At 36.2% G+C, this 21,129-nt stretch overlaps 1 protein-coding gene across 4 annotated transcripts in view; it reads right to left on the bottom strand.

Annotated features, from left to right (window-relative positions):
- The window catches only part of ESR1 (estrogen receptor 1), a 156,587-nt gene that overhangs the window by 41,140 nt on the left and 94,318 nt on the right, over positions 1-21,129 (bottom strand). For all 4 annotated transcript variants that reach the window (XM_057405859.1, XM_057405866.1, XM_057405884.1 and 1 more), the window contains one exon: positions 10,824-11,156. In XM_057405859.1, the coding sequence (XP_057261842.1) occupies positions 10,824-11,156 (333 nt within the window). The remainder of the gene's footprint in view (positions 1-10,823; positions 11,157-21,129) is intronic.

The following is a 21,129-nucleotide window of genomic DNA, read 5'->3' as shown; positions in this document are numbered from 1 at the left end:
TAGGAAGAAAAAAACAAAAGCAGATTTAATTCATATTTATATCTGTAGGCTAAGAATCTTAAAATTAGGAGGGGTTTGTTTCACAATGGGGATATTTAATATTCTTCACAGCTTCCCATGCATATAAATTCCTGAGACAGCCACTGTGGCACACGGTAAGAGTTATATAAAACTAACACAGGAAGGCACTGGCACAACCAGAAGCAAAATTAGCATTTTTTCCAGTGGTAAAGCAAGATTCTTCCCATTTCTTAGTGTAAAAGAGCATAACACTAAATGTATACATCAGGAGGCAGGGGAGAGTGCATTTGGTAATCATATCAGTCAGCGATTCTCCACAACTGTATTTATATCACCACAAATCACAGGAAAAATTAAGTCATAAGTAGGATGGATAAATGCACTAGTTTTTCACGGGCAACTCCTTGCCAGCTGAGAACCTGTCTATGCATACTGCTTTTAAAATGTGTGAGATACCAATGGTTAATTCTACCATCACTGAATAAAATATATTGGGGCTTTCCTTTCCACAGACCTTTCAAACTCCCATGCTACAGAAGAAGAATAAAAATCAACTGCAGATTCCAAAATGTCTGCCACATGCTTCAGGTCAACATTTACCACTTGTACAGTGCTGATTTAGCCCAAAGAACTTCCAGAAGAATTTACTGCCTTCCTGGAAAGCAAAGGCTGAAGAATAACTTCTGAAAAATGTGCACGAGAATAGGCAACCATCCACAAGCTAAGTCAAGAAAAATAAAGCCCTAGGGTTCCTCTGTCTTCCAAACAGCGCAGGTAAATGAACAACAAGTCTTTGTCTCCTGGGAAATGTCTTGTATCCCAGGAATGAAAGCAAACTAAAGACCCTTTATGAACTAGAAGGAATCTCAAATGAGGGGGAAATTACTATTCTGCCTCTTCCCTTTGACTCTCTAACCCCTCAAAGCTCTGGCATAGCATTACACAACATACTACAGATCAAGCAGAAATATACAAAGCAGGAGCTATACATCTGCTTCAGTAAACAGGATAAAGGCTGTAAGTGGTGCCAGTAACTGGAAGATTATTGCCTTCTGTACAGGAGAAAATGGAAAAGAGCTCTCTGTTGAAGTGGAAATAAAGAGAAATTAAATTAGAAAAAGGCTGAAGTTAGAGATGTACATTACTATTGACAGTACAGGTACATTAATATTTCTTTCTAGCACCCTCATATTAATACTGTTAATGTCTGTTCAGTCCCAGTATAGTTACATTCCCATGTCAAGTGGCTCAACTATTTAATGTGAACTGGAGTGGGGAACTCACAAGTTACAGGTAACCTAAAACACACGCACACACAATTTACTTCTAACCTAGATCAATCCCACCACTTGCACAGCTGCCACAACCCAGGGGGAAGCAGAAAAGTAGAGGTTGTTCTAGCTGCCATTGCAACTGGAAGAAATATTATGAAACTACAATTCCATAAAGTATGTCCTACAAATGTATATGAAACTCATAAGAAATTCTTCCTTTGTAGCAATCAAATGAGATTTCTGAGATAGGTCAGGCATGCAGTACTAGTACCTTCATTTATACAACATTATAATTTCAGCTTTATTCTTGTCAGTTGTTTCTAATACAAAGAACATACCCAGTTAGAGACTGTTCAATGTTTTAGTAAACACTTGACTCACTTGACAGCAGCCCATATAGCCACTTCTTTATTTGCAGCCATGTTTTCTGAGGGACAGCAGCTGTTGCAGAAGATGTTTCATTATTAGGCTATTAATGAGACTTAATATTCTCTGCAAAATTTTTAATTAACCTAGTATGCCATATTCCCTATCTTTGTGAATCAAGTTATATTTAGATTTCTTGGATATTTTTTAATTCATTCCAGAATGTAATTTAACAAGACACACAACATATTTTGTCTAGAGTCTGAGATTTTGAACAGTACTTTTCCTCTTCTCCATATTCAACCTTGATTCTAGGTCTCATGACCTACTCTTGGATTAACTGAAAAAACTCCAAACCAAAAATCTCAAGTTGCAGAGATAAAAATCACTGACATTTCTGCCAACAGGCTGCTTCTTTTTTTTTATGAGGTCAAAAAGAAAACCAAATACCAGGAGAATTGTTGGCTACCCCCTAACATCCTGAGCAGTGCCCCTCTCAGGTGTGGAAAGGGAGCAGGACACTGCATCAAAGACAAGATCTTGATTCCTCCCTCCTGTTTCCAGGACTCCTCTTTTCAAGAGGCTTAAGAACTTGAGTTCTAGACCCAGACTCTAACTGCAGTGATAAATAATTCAGCTCCATCTCCCTGCTGAGGACTGGGGTGGACGGCCGTGTTTCTTAAAAGGAACAGAATTTTCCGTAAGGAATAGAGAAGGTGATATTTTCTTATGACTGTTCTTAGCCGAGAACAAACTCCTGGATAAACAAGGCAGTCTCAGATTTCTCATTCTCCTTTCCACTGTGGGATATCCTTTAAGTTTCTTTCACTAACTTAAATTCACAGCAGTCCATAACTAACATGCAGACAAAACAACATACTCTTTACACACATAGTCCATTTCCTGGAGAGATAATCAAAGACAATAAATGTGCTGCATAACAGATGTGTCGTATAATGCACCACTGCAGTGATATGGACAGGGTAAGAGCCTATCCAGAAGTCTGCAATAAATCTATCCTAATTATTTCTATGTATCTTAAAAACTATGTATTGAATGCAAGATTTTAGTGAATGACTCACTTGAACAGAAAACTAATACAGATGATATTAAAATGACCTCTAAACTGGAATTACAGCTGACTGTGCTCAGAGATGTGATACTGGAGAGAAACTAAAAGAATTAGGCTGAAGTTATTAAACATCAAGTAAAAAGGGCCAATTTATGTGAATTATGTGTGCAGGGAACAATGGATATGTGTGCATGCACATACATATCGCATCAGTGCTTTCCAACAATCGCATATTCTTTTTGTAAATTATTTCAAGAAATAAATAAATCAGGAGGTATCATTACTTACTGTTTACTTAGAGTGGAAATTAACAAGCGTTTCTTGGAAAGCTCCAGAGTTCAGCATAGCTGAAGACTCTAAGACAGATGTGTTCATCCAAGAGTGTAAATTACTTATCAGCTGAAGAAAAATAGCAGGAAATGTTTTTTTATAAAAAGATATTTTCTTTTAGAAATAAAATATTACAGTTTAAATGCTTAATTTCCTTAAGTTTTGGCTAAAAGCAAATATTATTACTGTGGATGCTCACTTTTGCCTCTTTGTTTGCCAAGACCAATAGAATTTAATCTTCAAACATTTATTATCAAATGAATTTGTATGTTATTGAATGCTCAATGAACTCTCTAATATGTAAGTAGTTCTTGTAAAAAGAATGTTAGCTCCTTCTCACCTTTTGGGTGTTATTTCTCATCTGCCATTATATGAAAAACAGGTAAAGAAGATTAATTACAGTATTTGAATTTTGGTTATTGAAGACATTTGTTATTTGAGACAGCTTGTTGGGAAGCTGAATTCCAAAACTTTGGAATTCAAATATTTATTTCTCTGGAAAGTTCTGAACAGAGTCGGGCTTGTGATAGCACTTTGGGTCTTGATTTTAAAACCACTCAGTACATAAGGAACTTTACCTATGAGAAGTAGTTCTATAATTTTAATAAATGCTTTTGGATATGGGCATACTTGTAGAAACAAAGATTTAGAAGCTAAGCTTGTCTTCAGATTTAAATTGAAATTTCAGCACAAAATCCATTCAGCAGTATTTAGACGGAGAGATGTGTTTGAGGTTCATCTCTCTAAAGAAGCCTGGTTTCTTTAAAAAGATCAGCTAGAGTAGAACATAATTATTTTGCTGAGTTAATCAGTGTACAGCTTTGGATGCCTGTATTGTTTCTCAAACTATTCACTTCCACAAATGTAGAAGCGAACTAAGATGTCTCTGGGAAAACAAATATTATAACATTTAAAAATAAATACTGGGGTTCCAACTGTTACTGATTTATTGGACAAATGTAATGAAGAACGTTGGTAAATGTATTTCTTTTCTCCTAAATATATGAAACACGCTATCTGAAAAAAAAAAGTGAATTTTCACAGAATGTTACACACATTTACCTCCATCTGAACAGAAACTCATTTACTTAAAAGAAAGGCCACAGCTATTTTTTGGTCCTATGCACACAGAACTACAGTTATGCAACATAAGTAAAAGACTCTCACTTACATTCTGTATTTTTTTATAAATTTGTATCTTACCACAGCTTTCCTAAATTCAAGGAGGCTAGAATCTTGAATAACACCCTTGATTCAATAGCTTTTGGCAGTCACATCCCTGTGCAAAGTAACTATATGAATTACTCTAATGTTGGATCTTTGTAATATTAGAAAGAATTATTGACATTTATCATGCCTTTGTATAAAATATCACCTCACATATGAAGTAAAGCTTTTAATTGTGACCACATAATGTTGCTAAAAGGGGTACAATTGAATGCATGGCATCAACACCTGACACTCTTCAGAATCTTTTTCTTCTTCCGGACAAGAAAATAAAATTTGGAAAGCTACAGAGTTAACTTTAGGAGTTTATAAAAAAAAAAAAGTCTAGCAAAAATTAACAAAAAGTAAGAAATGTTGCAAGACAGGTATTAGAAAACCCTCAGGGATATACTTCTGAGCTGATTCAAAGGTTCTCTAAAAAATCTAAGTCTAAAGAAACTCTAAAGAAAGGTTCTCTAACTACTTTTCCTTTCTTAAGTCTCTTTCCCTTGACTAAAATTTTATGCAAATAAAGTACCGACTTTGAACATATTCTTATAATCTCCACTGCCAGAAAACTCCCAGGGAAAGAGTGGGGCATGAAGCTCAAATGGTTTGGAAGTGTAAACATAATAAACTCCTGGATAAGCAAGACAATCACAGACTGCCTTATGAATAGATTGTGAGTAGAAAACTTCCAAAGTTTCTTCCTGTGGCAGGGCAAACAGGCCACAGCCAGACCACTTTGAAGAGCCCCTGAACAATCACTGTTCTCCAGCAGGAGCCCTAGGAATGGGTAAGAGGCCCAGGGCTGGGCTACTGAACTTACTGTTGCCTCATCTGACTGATTCTCAGTATTTTTTTCCTCTGGTCCTCTTGAGTGTGCTACTTTTTCTCCCAGTTGGAGTCTCCTTGATGCTGGTCAGCTTGCTAACCCTAGTCCTGATGCATTTATCTCCTCTTCCATACCCCTCCCTCTAGAGACTCCCTGGAGTATGAAAACCATTGCATCAGGATACCTTTTCAATTTTCAGTACCACAGTTGTTATTTAGACCCTGATCCTCCTTTTTCCTGCTGTCATTTTCTTCCAGTCTTCAGCTAGTGAAAGCACTGCCTGTATTGTGGTTCCCATAGATACCTGCAGCCAAAGTTTATGTTCTTTTCCAAGTACTGCTGAACTGTTCCTTCTTGGCTTTGGCTTTTCCCTGTCAGACACAGGCTCTCCATGACTCTGTCAGACTTCTTCCTGTCCTTTAGAATCAGCATCTTCCCCTCAGTCTCTCACCAGCAAAACATTGTGTCACATGTTCTCATCCTTTTCTCTTACTTATTTTCTCTACAAGAGGAAATACACCTCACTGTGTTTCAAGAGCACTAAAAGACAATTCTATAGATAATAAAAATAAAAGCTGCTTGTAAAAGTGGGTTCATGTTGTACAGCACTGAGAAGCTGAGGGGGGGAGGAGGGAAAGGTTGTTGATTTGATTTTACACAATGAAGATATGAAAGGCTAAAGATGCTTCCCAGACTAAGAAAACGGGGATGGAAAGCCTTTATTTTATATTCAACAATTTTAGTTCTGCTGCCCTGCATAATCATGTTATTGCATGACAACTCTCAGTCTGATGTTCAAATTCAAATGGTAAGCAATTACCTTATTCCAGTATAAGGACCGATTCTTATATCTCACATTCATTGTAATGAATTGAAACTTCACAGAAATTAAATTCAAGCAGCCGTAAAGTAAAACCCAGATGCTTGTTATCATTTCTCTTTTGCTTATAGATCTATTTACTTCCATTCTTTTTCCCCATGTAGTAAGGGAAGCAGTTTGAGTATAACTTCAACAAGACTAAACAGATAAAGCAGAGGGGTATCTTTTTTTAATAACATTTTACAAATCTCCACAGCAAGCCCCTTAATCAAAAGATAAGAGACTATAAAGCAGATATTTTGGAAGACTTATTAAAAATTATTACAGGAATTGCAAGCCATTCCTTTTTTTTTTGATAAGTATAAATCATTGCTAAGGGGATCACTGCACTTAGAATCTCTGTAAACAGTCCTGAACCTAAAGGGCTATTATCGCAGATCACTCTTGTGATCTTCTTTCTTTCCACTGCAGGCTGATTTCTTCCCCCTGTACCCCCCAAAGTTTGATGTCACTGAAGTGCGGTGTAAAATTGTAGTTATTGTTGGCCTCTTTACACACTGTTCCTAATTTAACAAACAACAGTTTAGAAGGTCAAACAGGAAAACAATATCCTAAGAAAATAGCAAGCTCTGTGGCTTTGAAATAAAAAAAAAAAAATAAAAATTCAGGGCCAAAATGTTTATCTCCTTGGTTCATGAAGCCATAAAATAAGTACAGCACCATGAATTATCTCAAAACTTCAAAGCTTGTATGCCCAGCGTACCATTTTAGGGCTATTAAGTTGTACAGCTACTGTGCTTGTAGTAGTTATACAAGATTGTAGTAGCAGTGCCAGAGATTTCACCCTTGCAACAAAATTTCCTTAAAGCTACACTCTTTACCATGAACTCACTGCATAAGCTCATAATGTCTCTTACTATCTCACGAGCTTCTTCCCCAAAAAAATATTGACGATTACACTAAAAATACCATAATTCTTTAGAGAATAGATTTCAAACGATACACACAGTGTAGAAAAGCAAAATAATGGTTTTGTTCATTTTAACAAAGACCATGATTAAAATTCATTAAACTATGAAACCTCCTTCTGTGAGACTGAAGGTGGTACTATATCCCCAATATGTTACATAAACCAAGAAGAAAATAGACATATCTTTCAGGGGTACATGATTCAGAAATTAGCAGAACATTTACTCATCTACATTGACACCTCACCTGCATATGACTTTTAGTGATTTGTCCCAATTAAATGGTCAAAGGCTCAATTTAAATGATTATTCAAAGTCTAGCACATCACAATCTGTTTACACCTGCCTTATGTGCAGCTACTTGCTATTGCAGCTGGCTGGGGTAATCAGAAGGCATCACTGGCGCCTCACAGAAGCCATCTGGGAGGACTTAAGCCAAATCCCCATTATGCCATGTAAAGAGCAAGTCCTATGAGGCATCTTGAATTTTTTTGTCTATGTCATAGGACACTGTACATGATTCTTTGTTCATGTAATCTGGCAAACCCACTTGTATCAGTGGCCAAGATTTCAAAGGAAAATTAAAACAACCTCTTTTGCACTTGGCATATTGTGAATTGTCATGGGAGAATTTTGTTGTAACCTCAGTTAAAAAATGTGTTGTATGTTCAAGATCATTTTTGAAGGTTATGCACAAGAAGCTGCCACAAGTTCTTGTTTTCCCGAGCAACTTGTTACCATCACCAAGACTGCAAAGTCAATGTAAGCAATTTTGAATTAGTGCTGAAGTTGAAATAAAGATTTAGTAGACCTATCCTCATTTTCACAATCAGGGCTTGTCTCCAAAGATACCTCATTTTGAAGATTGTCCTCAGCATGAGTTACTAACAGATAAATGTCTACATTATACTACACAGTCCATAATAAATTAATTTTCATTACTCCTTTGTGTAGAATAGATTCACTTCTACTCAGTGCATCTTTTAATTAGCTGTTTCTTCTTCCATGACCACTTATTTACATCATCAGAGAGATGAGCTGACCAAAACAATGTCTTTAATAGTTTTCTTGTCATACTCCCTCTTCTTTACAGCCTACACAGCAAAATAAACTCAAAAAATGTCCCTAAAAGTCCTCACACTTGTTTATAAGCTGTATTTTCATTGTATTTCTGTCTGTTAGTATCAATCTCTTCCTCAAGAAATATGCTTTCAACCCAGCTACTCGTATTGATTTTGCTTCTTGCTTTCAGTCAGCTAAGTGCCTGCATTCAGCTAAATGAACTTATGCAATGCTTCCAAGGCTTGCGAGGTGGGCACAGGAGAGGCTGTTTCCTGCAACCGCTTTTTTCTGCTGCTAAAAATCACATATGCTTTTTAGAAAAATATGTTTTTACCCTTGATTCCAAAGCTTGAAACCTTCGTAAATTAGCTGAGAAAACAACTGAGTGGAATGCCACAATGCTGTTTCACAAAATAATTCACCTAACAGAAAGAAGTAATTCTGCTCCTCCAGTAATGCATACGGTATATGACAATCCTCTTTAATTAAGCAGTATTGCATAATTCTTAACAATAATGGCAGATTCAAAGGCAACATGCTGTGGTAGTGAAAATATGACTGACATTGCCGGACAGATTTCTCTTAATGCACATTCATTGCCAGTACATTCCACCAGATGGAAACTTGGGCAAACAGTCAAAGCGAAGGCCCTGTTTTTGCAAGTTGACCAGTATTTCTAAGATTTAATATCAGCTATTAAGAGCACTCAACCTTTTCTAGGGACCAAATGAGATATCAAAAAAACATTCAAGCACCTAGCTCCAAAATTCCTACTCTCAGAAGACCTGATTTTAGAGGTAGGTAAACAATTGGGCCTGAATTACTTCAAATCAACTTTTCTAAAATAGTTTCTCCTTCTGTGGTGCATACTATCCTCCAAGTCATAATACTGAGAACCAGCTAGGTGCGCAGCATTTTCAGAATCCCCAAACTATTCATATTCTGTTTCTCCTGCTTTATGACTTTCCTTTGGTATGATTAGTTGTACAATGCCAAATAGTCCAAACTGTGAGTGGAAAGGGATTTTGTTTGGTTCTTTCTAACCAAAGTTCACCAGTTTTATATCAAACCTCACCTGTCAGAGTACTTATTAATGCATATGCAGAGTCATTTGGCTTAGTTTCTCTTTAGGAGCTATTCTGACAACTAACAGGCAATATTTAAATGTAAAATACATTGGATATACACAAATAGATGAAAACCGTAAACATTTGATTTTTCAATTTCAGAAGCTTGTTTAGGAAATAAATTATATATTTAGCAAACCAGGAAGGTTTCTTGATCTTCACCAGATGTAATAATCTTGTGACAAGCACTTTGAGAGAGATTTCTGAACAAAAACCAGACTGTAGTTCCCTGACAGAGTTGCCTTTTATTTAAATACATTTTCATTAATTACATTAAATTTCAAAATCAAATGTCAAAGAAAGAGAATGGTTTCAGTTGGACAACTTAACTGATTTAGAACGTAGCATATTTGTGTTAAATGTAAATTAATGGATTTTAACAGACTTAGACTAATTATATCTCTACAATCAGTAGAAAAGTAATTTGGATTTATCTGGGTTGATAGTGAATAGGTTTAACACTTTGGACATACGATCATTTTTCAAAAGCATTTTCTAGAGGCATGCTCCAAAGGATACCTAAATTAACAGGAGAATCCGCCCTTGACTTGAACACGCCTTAACCACTGTGACTTTGTCAAGAAGAAAATTCTCATGTGATTTCTCTTAAGATACGATGAGAAATGAAATGCACACAGGTTCTCATTGATCATAGCTGGAGCACACAAAGTGACATGTGAAAAGTGGTAAAAAGGGAACCCATGAGGGCTGAAAAAGACTCAGATTTTATGGGTTATTGATTTACCAGGAAAAGTCTTGCCAAGTTTAAATGAAGGAAAAGAGAAAAATGGCACAGCCCATGTGTAATGCTGTAGAAGTAATACATTATATCACTGAGAGCTGTATTAGTGTTCTTTAACATCTCTTCATAAAGCAGCTACATAATTTTAGTGAAATAAATGGCTACAGAAGAAACATAAGAGATCAGAATCCCAGTGAATTATAAACCTAAAATTTTAAAAGATGATGAACTTTAAAGATACTCTCTGATTTCATCGCTATAAATTAATTAAACCCCATGAATTAATGCGCAACATACATTCAACCAGAAATGTTACATACTTCCCACAATTCTATAGTTATCTTCCTTTCCACAAAAGGAGAGTAATAGCTCAGCAACCATGATGAACCAGAATGATACAGAAAAAAATAATCTAGCTCCAGTAGGAAAGAAAACCCAAACAAACAGACAGAAACTGCTATTCTGGCTCTTATTTTCAGACTCAAAACTCATGGAAGATCTGTATTTTATGGTCTAAAAAATAAACTGGCAAATAAATAAATGCTACTAATATTGATGGGCTCAGTAATGATGCTGAGTCTATGGCTTACGTTTCAGATATGAGAGTAACCTTTCTTTTTTCTTTTTTTTTCAAAGGGGATCTAAATAATTAAAATAATTTGATTAAATCCAATTGATTAGATTTGGATTTTAGTAATCTGGTTTTGCTGAGTTTTATCTGGAAAAAAAAGGATTTACCATCAAAACAATGTCCAACATTCTATAGTGTGGGGAAATACCTTTGCTTGAATTAAACTTTCTTCAAATTCACTGAAGTTGCATTATAGTCTTTTGTCAACCAATATAACATAAAATTTGTGATTTTTTTAAAATATCTTTTCACTTAAATGAACAATTGGTATGAAAATATAATATGTAGGGTGAAAACTGTTATGTTGCTTTTCCTTTGGTTTGTCATGTAGAGACTTTTACAGTCCACTGTGGCTTTTTTTTTTCTTACCTGGAACTCTCTTTGCCCAGTTGATCATATGCACTAATTCTCTGTCTGCAAGGCTGGTCAACAGGGTCATCATAGAAGCTTCGTTGAATGGTCTATTTGGGTCATATTCAGAATAAACTATGGGTGGCTCAGCTTCCAGCAAGGCACGGACCATCTGTTCTGCTGTCAGAGACAGAGCTGGACTGTTCTTCTTGTTATGTTTAACCACCAGTGGACTTGTCCAAACTGTGGGAGCTCGCAGTTCTGTAGAAGCCTCTCCATTCTTGGAATCCGGCTCCTCTTTTTGACGTTTTTGTTTCATCATTCGCCCACCTCTGCGGTCTTTCCGGATTCCTAAAGACACAAAAGAACATAATGAACCCCTTTCCTGAAACATATGCGTTACATACACATGGCTTCAGGCAAGCAGCAGCTGCTGTTGATAGACCTAGGTAGCACTAACTTGTTTTATTTTCTGAAGACTTCTTCCTTTATGTGGAATCTTACATCAGTAGCTGGAAAGAAACGCTATTTTTGAAAGTATAGTGTCAGGAATAGCACACTCCTTCCTAAAATTCTTATCAGTTGGGCTTACACAGGACTGTGGACTCGTGACACTATATTGCTGCCCTAGCCCACGAAAGTAGCTCTCAAATACTCTCCAAGAAAGTTTTGCTCAAGTTGACCAACTATTTTAATAAACCATCATCCTATTAGTGAGCTTGCGGTCTTCATAATTACATTAAAAAAACATCCAAAAGAGTTCCAATTTTCAGATGAGCTTATACAGCAATAAAGAATGCCATATAAGTAGATAAACAGAAGTAAGAAAAGGAATGATAAATACTACCTCAGAATCCAGTGTGGGAGACCTACTATCAAAAGGCTGTAATAAGTGCAACAGAAACTGTCTTTGTCATTAGTGCACATTTCTGCAATGTGCTTAGCACTGAATGACCCTGAACCTTGGGATATTATGAAGTCAGACACACCAATTAGAGCAACAACATAAGACCTTACAGTGGAACAAAATCTCCCTTTGTGGAAAGGTTACAAGAAAAATATAGTGTTAAAGCCCATGCGAACTCTAACCATAAAGGGAAGATTAAGTCTGTCTCTGAGTGGAGGAGGCACAGGCATTTTGAGGCTGAGTGAAAAACTTAAATCAATCATCAAATGGGAGCAAGGGACAAGCAAGTAATAAGGAAAGCACACGAGGAACTGAGCTATGAGAAGGCAGCTTATAATGGGGCTTATTCAGGAGTTCTCATGCAATGTGGAAAAGCAGCACTAGTCCCAGTTTGAAAATCAGAAGTATCTATAGATAAGGAGGATGCAAACTATTCAAGAAACAGAGAAGAAACAACAATTTGGAAACAAGCAAATGAACAAACAAAAACAGCTTTGAGAACTGCTGGCATTTGCAAGAGACCAATGCAGGTTTTTCTGATGGGAGGAAGAGTTGTAAACATAATCTTTGCCCAGCTTTTTTAACACCGCAAAAATTTAGACCTTTAGATTCTCAATCTTTGTTAGCAACATGATCTTTATCTCACATCCAATATTTCTTCAAATCAATGTTGGACCATATCATCAGATGTCCTTTCCCATCTCAGAGGAACAGAGAGGATCTTTAGATGTGCTTGCCTCTTTCACTGAATTAGTGCTTGCAGTTTATACACTTCACATCTAATTCATTCAAAATCTAGTAGGCCTCCTGATTCTATTCTATTAATCTTTCCAGATAAAGCAAGTTTAATAAATCTTTCATCACTATACTGCTTAACCTCTTTACATTTTCCTGTTCATTAAACTAGTTGTAAGCCGAAAGTCTCAAGTGCATTGTTGCTCCCATTTTTCAGTCAGCAATGCCATGTTTTCCAATCACTACACTGTTTCTAATTTGGAGAGGAGAGGGAGAATCTTGCTGTTAAGGAAACATGCAAGACTTATTTTGGCAAAACATCATCCTAGAATTATGCCACTGGTAGCTTACTTTATTGCGATACTCAGTAACATGCATGCTCTGTCTGCAACAGATATTTTTGTTGTATGCTTCATAAGAATGTAATGTTTTTTAATTAAAACTGCCCTGTGAATCATGCAGACATTATCATGTCAAAAAAAAAACACATGGTTCATACAAACTAAAACACTTGTTAATTTTCTCACACCCCAAATTCTACAGCTGCTCCCAAGAGCTTTTGAAGAGTTGAAAGGGTTCTTGAGACCTGTACTGTTCAACATACTCATAAATAGATGGACTCAGAAATGACATAATTCCAAAACAAGATCTGGGGGTTAGAATAATACTATAAAAACATGAGATAAGTTAGTTTAGAAAGTAAATAGAAGGCTAGAAATTACTAATAGAGGAAGGGAGGACAAAGCATCTTCATAAATTTTAGTAACTTATGAGGCGCGCTACAATGACCACTGCGTGGAGTCCTTTTATATCTCATTTTAAAATGAGATATGAAAAATGGAAAAGGCATAAGAAAAAGACAGGTAAGATGATCCAAAGTGCAAAAGAAGTTTGGTGCATAAACCAGCTAAATTGACAAGGTCTGCTTGGCCTGCAATCCAGATATAAGTCTACAAAATCAGGAATGGTAAGAAGATGAATAAGGTACAAACACTGATGCTTCTTTTCTAATGCAACATGGTATCAAATGAGACTACCCCAGGCAAGGCTCAGGACAGACAAGAGGATGCCCTCTTTCACACCATTCTGAAATAAAGCTGAAAGTGGGAATTAATTAGAAGTTGCTATATGTTAGAAAGCTGTAGGCCAAATTTGACAGAGAAAAGAATCCATTAAGAATTAATGAACACAAACAAGGCACCTTGGGCTTAAATCTCGATGGCGTAGATTACTGAAAGATCAGAAAGGATATTTTTGGTTTTGCTTTAGAACTTATTCCAGGCCTGCTCTGTCAAGTAAAACATGGACATGATGAGAATTTGACGTAGCAGAGGGAAGGTGGCAAATGTAAGCATTTTTTGCTGCTTAGAAATTAACTAAATAAGAAAAAGTTTTATTTTTAAATCATCTGCATGCTTCCCACTGTCTTTTCTTCACCTTGAAAAGAAGTGGAGCACTGAGCAATGTTGAACATAACCAGTTTAGAGGTTCCCCACACAAATATATTTTTATGTTGGGGGGGGGGAGATTTTAAAAAACTAACCAACCAAGCATAATATACCTACACTGAATTTTGTAAAGACCAGACCTGGAAAAGAAATCTCTAAGAGGATGCATTCCTCCTGTATCACATCAGCAGCTTTTATGATCACAGACAGAAAGGTCTTTGAATCTGTATAAGCATCATACTCATCAGAGATTTATAGAAATTACTACTAACTCTTCACCTAACCCCTAGATGGACAAGCAACATAGCGATTTTATTATTCATTTTCTTGGACCAAATAGGAGTGAGTATCTCCCAGAAAAATGCAAGTGCCTCCAGATCTCCTTCAAGTTCATCAAATTTTATCTCTTTTAAGAAAAGATAATAGTGATGCACAGTCAGTCACTAATTCCAAAAAAGGCAACTCTATCAAGCAGCAATTTCATTGCCAGAAGTGCAACGATCCTGTAGGGTTTTTTAAATTATATGAATGCATTAATTTTATTCCACAGTTCAGCCAATTACGTAACCTGAATTGCCAAATCTTATGAAAAATAATATTCTACCAAAAATAGAAGTACTGTGTATGTTGCAAAAGCTCTAAAACAATTTCACTTCAGTTGTAAAGCTACAAGAGCCAAGATTTTCAAAGGCAGTTTTATAAGGCTTCATATGCAAATTCAATCAGTGTGTAAAATATGGAGGCAGGTTTCAAAACTACTGAGTAATTATATACTCTAGTCTGTAGAACCTGATCAGCAATAAAATTGCTTACGAAGCATGGAGGCAAGGTTGACCAAATAAAACACTTTTTTTTTCCAACATCTGATAAAAAAAAAAAAACAACAAAAATAAATTACAGAATATGAAAAAAAATAAAAATCCTACTTTAGGAATGCATTGAATGAATATTGTTTCTCAGCCACCCAACAGACAGCTTCTCCCTAACTTGTTGCTAAGAACAAAACTCCACCTTTGTATCTTCAGTATTATATAATATATTCAAGACTATTTAGAGGAAGAAAAGGAAGAGAGCAGATAGAAAAAAAATTCTTTGCTCAGTGTGAACCATAGAATTATGCATTTTAGAGTTAAAGATATGTGTATAATCTCAAATTCTATTCTACTTAAATATATTTCCTCTGAGCTGCTTTATATAATATTCTTCATTCTCTTTACCATTAGAAATTTTGTAGGAATATTTGTTAAGTAAAGAATGCTTATTGTTTGCAATAAATGGGAACAGATTTGAGAAAACCCAATAAACTCCTCTTGGCAGTAAGACGGAAAAAATAAATTATTATTTGATGAAACTGAAACAACCAAGATATTTTTATGTCCTTCCTATTGTTCACTACTCTGGAAATCCTAAACACAACAGCTATTGCTTTTTGTCTTGTTTACAACACCCACCTGGAACACCTATTGTGCTATTTTCAGTAACATGGCACAAAAAATGCAGAAGACCTTCATCTTCTCTTTCCCTCATACGCACAACACTCACTCTGCTTGTTCACGCAAGGGGTAGGTTTTAATACAGAAGCTGCATCTGCGTGAGAACATATTTACTTGCAGCCTGTTTATTAACCCATCTCTTCATGCTCCAGTTCAGTTTTGCTGGAGTTCCAAACAGCTTTCCATTAACTACAAGGGAAAACGATAAGAAAGTTATTTTCTCCAAATAGCAGGTGGGGTCTTTTGTGTTTTTTTGTGTGTTTTTTTTTTTTTTTTTTAAGGTTAAAACTCTCAGGTGAATGCAGAGAAAAAATCTTTTAAAAATCTACAATTTAAAAAAAAAAAATCTATCCCAAAATCTGCGGCGCTCTTGTCCCCTAACTGTGTTATAGTATACAGATTTTCAGCAAATCATTTTTTTTACTATCTCTATCAGTGGTCATCAATCATTGAGAAAGCTCCAGGCACTTTACCTGTGGAGCCCAGCTTCACGAATAAGTTCTCCCTGATCTGTGATCTCCTGGCTCACCTCAGAAAAGGTGAGACTTCAGCCCTGAGCAATGTCCACAACAGGGAAAACTTCAGACTTCAAGTTTGTTTCAAATACACCTCTGTGCTTCACATTGCAAACATTCTGCAAAATCAGTTACTAGTACCATGATACATATGATACAGTGCAAAAGAAATAAAATTTTGCAATAGCTGTGTTAGTCACCTTAGCCCCACAAAAGGAAGCCAGTAAAGGTCAAAGAATACTAATGAGATCAGACCATAAGGTGGTTCAATATAGGTCACACCAATAATTTCTGTATGCTTTAACATTTGAGAATTTCATTTTGCCATTTCTATCAACCATTAATATGCTTTATTAACTACACATACCTTACAAAGAAACTGATTTTCCTTCAATTTAATTGTAGCTCTTATTGCATGACACACGTCACCTGACAACACTGTTCTAGTTGTGGAGGGTACGTAACTCTTTATAGAAAAACGTAAGTAGGCGGAATGCAATTGCACAAATTGTGAATTTAGGCAGGAATAGTACCTTTTGTCTTGCAATAAGTGATAAGAATGGTGCAGCTGCCATATTTTAATCAGGATCTCTCATTCAGTAAAACTGGATTAGTTGAATGCTGTTTATCTTAGAAGAGTCTTATAGCAACATGAAACAAAGAAGACTTAAAATCACCACCTTCTTTCAAGAAATCCAGGTGTTCATTATCATTGTGTAGCTGGACCATAAAAGTATATTAATTTCTGAAGCAATTTCTTTTTCTAAGTCTCTATCAATAAACATACAAAATTATAACAATCTCTGCAGGACAGTTACAGGAAGCAGATGCTACACAACCAGAAGTGACAACACATTTGACTTCGGAATTCCAGGTCCATACAGTGAGATGAGACAGTATTTTATCCTAGAAACTGCTATATAACATCTATTGGAAATAGGAGGGCTTATTTCACATTTTATAAACAAATAAGTTTACCTGTTATTATAAATGCTTTCGATGTGCATAATTAAGGAAGATTTTGGTTTGCCTCCTGAAGGAATATTTGGGAAAAGCAAGATGACTGGTGAGAGCTCTCAATTCAGTTCAGGAGCTGACATTTGCAGGAGAATGAGGAAGAAGAAGAAAAGCTTTTCTTTGCTACTCATTTATTTGAACACTTAGCTTCCAAGGAACTGCTCTGCTGTTTCTCCTTCTAGCCATGGAAGGTAGGGCTGTAGCACTTAAGAATTCACAAGAAAAGCAGAACAGACAGAAAAAAACTGAAACAGCTAGAAAGAGCATTGATAGAGATCTGAAGGAGGGAAGACAATTGAACTGGTGTGGCTAATGGGATTATTTAATTCTTCTAGGATATATCTAATAATCAGCACAGAATTACTTCTCAATCCAGTAATTATAATTGCAGCCTGCATAATTTTTCATCACTTCATACACTTGTACATGTGATGTACTGCATTCATTTTAATTATTAGTATCTTTTTTTCTGATATATCTTTCTTGTTTCAGAAGGAAGACATGGTGTTATCTTTTCTTTTTATGCAATGACTGAAACAAATCTATCTTCATGTGTCTTTTACCTCCAAAATTTTTAACTGCATCCTTTCCTTGCACTTTCTGAGTTTATACTGCACTACAGATTTTTAACGTATTAAAAGAATAACTTTCTAATCCTTACTTACTTTCACAGGAAATGCCTTGGAAGAAACAACTAGTCATTTGTCTCCATTGAAACACAGATTAAGGGCACATTCTTTATTTGGGGCTCACGCAGTGAGCAAGCAATAAAATTAAAAGCAACACCTCAACAACCATTGGTAAAAACCTTACCAATTTCATGTTGGTATGCATATGCGCATGACTTAATAAACATTTCAATCTTCCAACAATTTCTCTAGCATGTGCCAGCCCTTATGCACGCCAACAAATAAGTTATCTGCAGATAGTCTTGGGTACCACGATGTCATTCAGTGACAACAGAAAGGCTTTTTAACAAAATAACAGCAGATGGTTGTAATATTAGCATTTACATATAGTCACAATTTGAATAACGGCACAGTAGTTTTCTACTGCTGCAAGGAAAACTTATATTTACTCCAATTGCATTTTATACATAACCTACTTACTTAGGTTACTAGGAAGCCCTGGGAAATAACAAATCCATGAACTGTTAAATCCTGTTCCCCCCTTTTGGCAAAGTACCATCAGAGAAGAGAACCAGAATGCTGTTCGACTAAATTAGTCAGAATATTACAGATCATGGACAAAAATAATCTCTATCACAATATTTGGTTGTTTGTGGGTTTTTTTTTCACCTAACTGCTTAGAAACACTGTAAATGACATGGAAAATGTTTCACTACTGTTCACCATCTTTCTATTTCCACTTCCTTGCTATCCTACAGTTCCCACATTTAGTCCACTCAGGTGGTGATAAAGGCATCAGTCACTGCCCCAGGCATGGGCACAAGGGTGCAGTTTCCGCTCTGAAGTCATTGCTGCATAATTTTGAGCTGTACCACTAACAGTACATGAGTACTGTTACACTGCAAATTCTTGCAATAGTCAGCGCTCTACAAATTAATCTCCACTTTATACTTGACATATATTCTTGTGGCATTTCAAGAATTTAAACTAGTGGAAACAAAGTAGATTTGGAAACTTGACAAGTCAAAACATAAAGGCAAGCTAAGAGCAGAACTGGAAAACCAGAGTTAGATTCTAGGCATCAAGCATATAAGCAATATCTTCTCATTCGTATCAGTGTTGTTTCATGTCTTACTGGAACTGTTTTACAAACTAAGTAACTTTTAACCCAGGGAAGAAGCTCCCACTTAAAAACTGTTTGCTCAGAAATGTTTTTAACTTTGAAGATTTTTGTCCTTTTGGCTTCCTGGTAATGCAAACTTTTACTTTCACTGTTTCCTTTCCATTTCAGTTTAGGAGGAACAGGTTCAGAACAGGGCTGGTGGAAACATTATGGGAAAGGACAGCCTTATGCACAGGAAACGACTGTAACACCTAGTTTAAACAGGATTACAGTATTAAAGACTTTCGGTTCATAAATAAATTGAAGGAAAAGTCAGTGTGGGGATGATGAGTGTGAGCTTGGTGTGGGAAACATGCTGAAACTCCCGGGAGCAACCAACAGTTTTTGGCCACACCCTGAGAGGACAATAAAAAGGTGGATCTGTGATTGGTTCTGGAAACAGGATTGGTAAATGGTTTATCAACCAGCCTTTCTGTCTAGAGCAGCCTTTGAAAATGAAGCACAGTTCTGCTCTGCATCAGCAGACCCCAGATGATAAGAGACATTTGACAACTTACATGCTTATACAACCTTGCAGCGTTAATAGTCTATAATTTTGTCAGTTTGTCAAAGGAGTATTTCAAAAGTGCTTAGAAACACCTTCTCTTCTAAACAGTTTTGATACTCTTCAAGACTGATCAACCTCACAAGAATTATGTTGAAAATTGAGAAAGAGAAAATATCTGGTGTTCTGCAAAACAACTCTTCTTAAGAATAAAAGACTAAACAGATGTGGTAAGTAAAAGAAATTGTAAATATCAAGGCATCCTTCAGCAAGTCAGAGAGTCTATAGCTCAGTCAATGATCACAGTATTAAAGGAGCACGCAGAGAGGAGCAGGCTGTGGCAGAGAAGCTAAAGAAATCCCTTACATCAACCTTCACAAAGGAAGAAACCAGATTTTTATACGCCAGAAACACTTTATATGGGGAGTAGCGGAACATTTCCGAAACTGATGTGAGAGTTGCAGAGATTAGAAATCTGAAGACCTCTCTCAGATGTCCTAATAGATGAGGGATTTACTAAATTCTGGGAGAAGAATTCAGGGACTCAGTCCAGACTTTGGTGCCATTGGCCATAGGCCAAACGAAGTGATTGAAAAAGAAGACAGTGTGAAGAAGCCAGCAGTTCCCTTATGGGCACAAACCTGAGTGACATCTATGCAAAACTGGATTTAGAGTCTAAAACATGGATGCAAGGAAGGTAGCTATCTCCTAATGACCTCTTAGAGTAATTTTGCTTTACAGATAGACCTCATCGGGCACGCCTTCATTGAATTCAGTAGTCTTAATACAGAATTGGAAATAAAATAAAATCCCACAGCTTTCTTTAAAAACAAGGTCATTCTTGCTGCTGTACATAAGTAGAGGTCAAGAATATAATTACATTCTTTATAGATTTATAACAGATGGAGATTGCTGAAGCTATGACTTCAGTGTAAATACTTAGGTTATAATATATCTTGGCATGAAGAGTCTCTCAAGGTGATTTTGAGAGATTTGAGATTTTGAAAGCTTTTCTGCTTGGTTCTCTCTACATAAATACACGATTTGCTCATAGGAAAGTAACACCGCTTTTCAAATTCCGATTTTATAGGCTTAATAAATTCCTTCTTTTGAATATGATTCAGGCAATCAACCCCCTTATTTCATATCCATCTCTCTTGAGAAAAATCAAACAAATGTAAATTGTGCTGAAAACCCAGATGAGTTGACAATTAATTTAAATGAGAAACATTGTCTGAAATCATCTAAAAAAATTAATCAGAATTTTATGTCAAATCTTGAGCAGGCCTGCCTCGAGTGACAGAACTTAATAGCATCATTTCTGACCAAGCTACTTAGACGCTCAGTAGTATAAATAAACAACAGATTTGAGTTTGGTCTGTACACTTCGATGTTGTAATTTTTTCTACTCCTCAGTGGTTAATGAATGCTATATGGACATATGTGGGGTTTTTTTGGTTTTGGTTGGGTTTTGTGTTTTTGGGGGGTTTTGTTGTTTCAGTTTTTGCTTTTAATTTTTTTGGGAGGGGGAAGTTTTTTAATGGGTTTTTGTTTGGTTTTTTTGTGTGTTTGTTTGGTTTTTGGGTTTTGGGGGGGTTTTTTGGAGGTTTTGTGGTGTTTTTTTTTTCTAAGAAATGTCCCTCATCCTTTCCCAAGTTGAGGCTTTTCCTCCTCTATAATCAGGACTACCTTCAATTAAGAGAGAGAGAGAGGGAGAGAGGAGGTGCAGTGGGGGGGATGCAGGCACCAGGGCTGGTTCAACTTCTGGCTCTATCACCAGTTTGCACAGTGGTAAGTCATATTACATATCACAGTGCACCAATATTCTTCTCAGCTACAATGTAGATGATAAAAAAATTTATTTCATGTAAAATTTTTAAAGACCTGGTGAAAAAAAAAGTTAACAAACAGGC

Source organism: Pezoporus wallicus, unplaced genomic scaffold (assembly GCF_028554395.1).
Source record: "Pezoporus wallicus isolate ANWC-B61680 ecotype Strahan unplaced genomic scaffold, APGP_CSIRO_Pwel_v1 contig_3817, whole genome shotgun sequence".
NCBI lineage: Eukaryota > Metazoa > Chordata > Aves > Psittaciformes > Psittacidae > Pezoporus > Pezoporus wallicus.
This window is presented reverse-complemented; position numbering and strand designations above follow the sequence as displayed.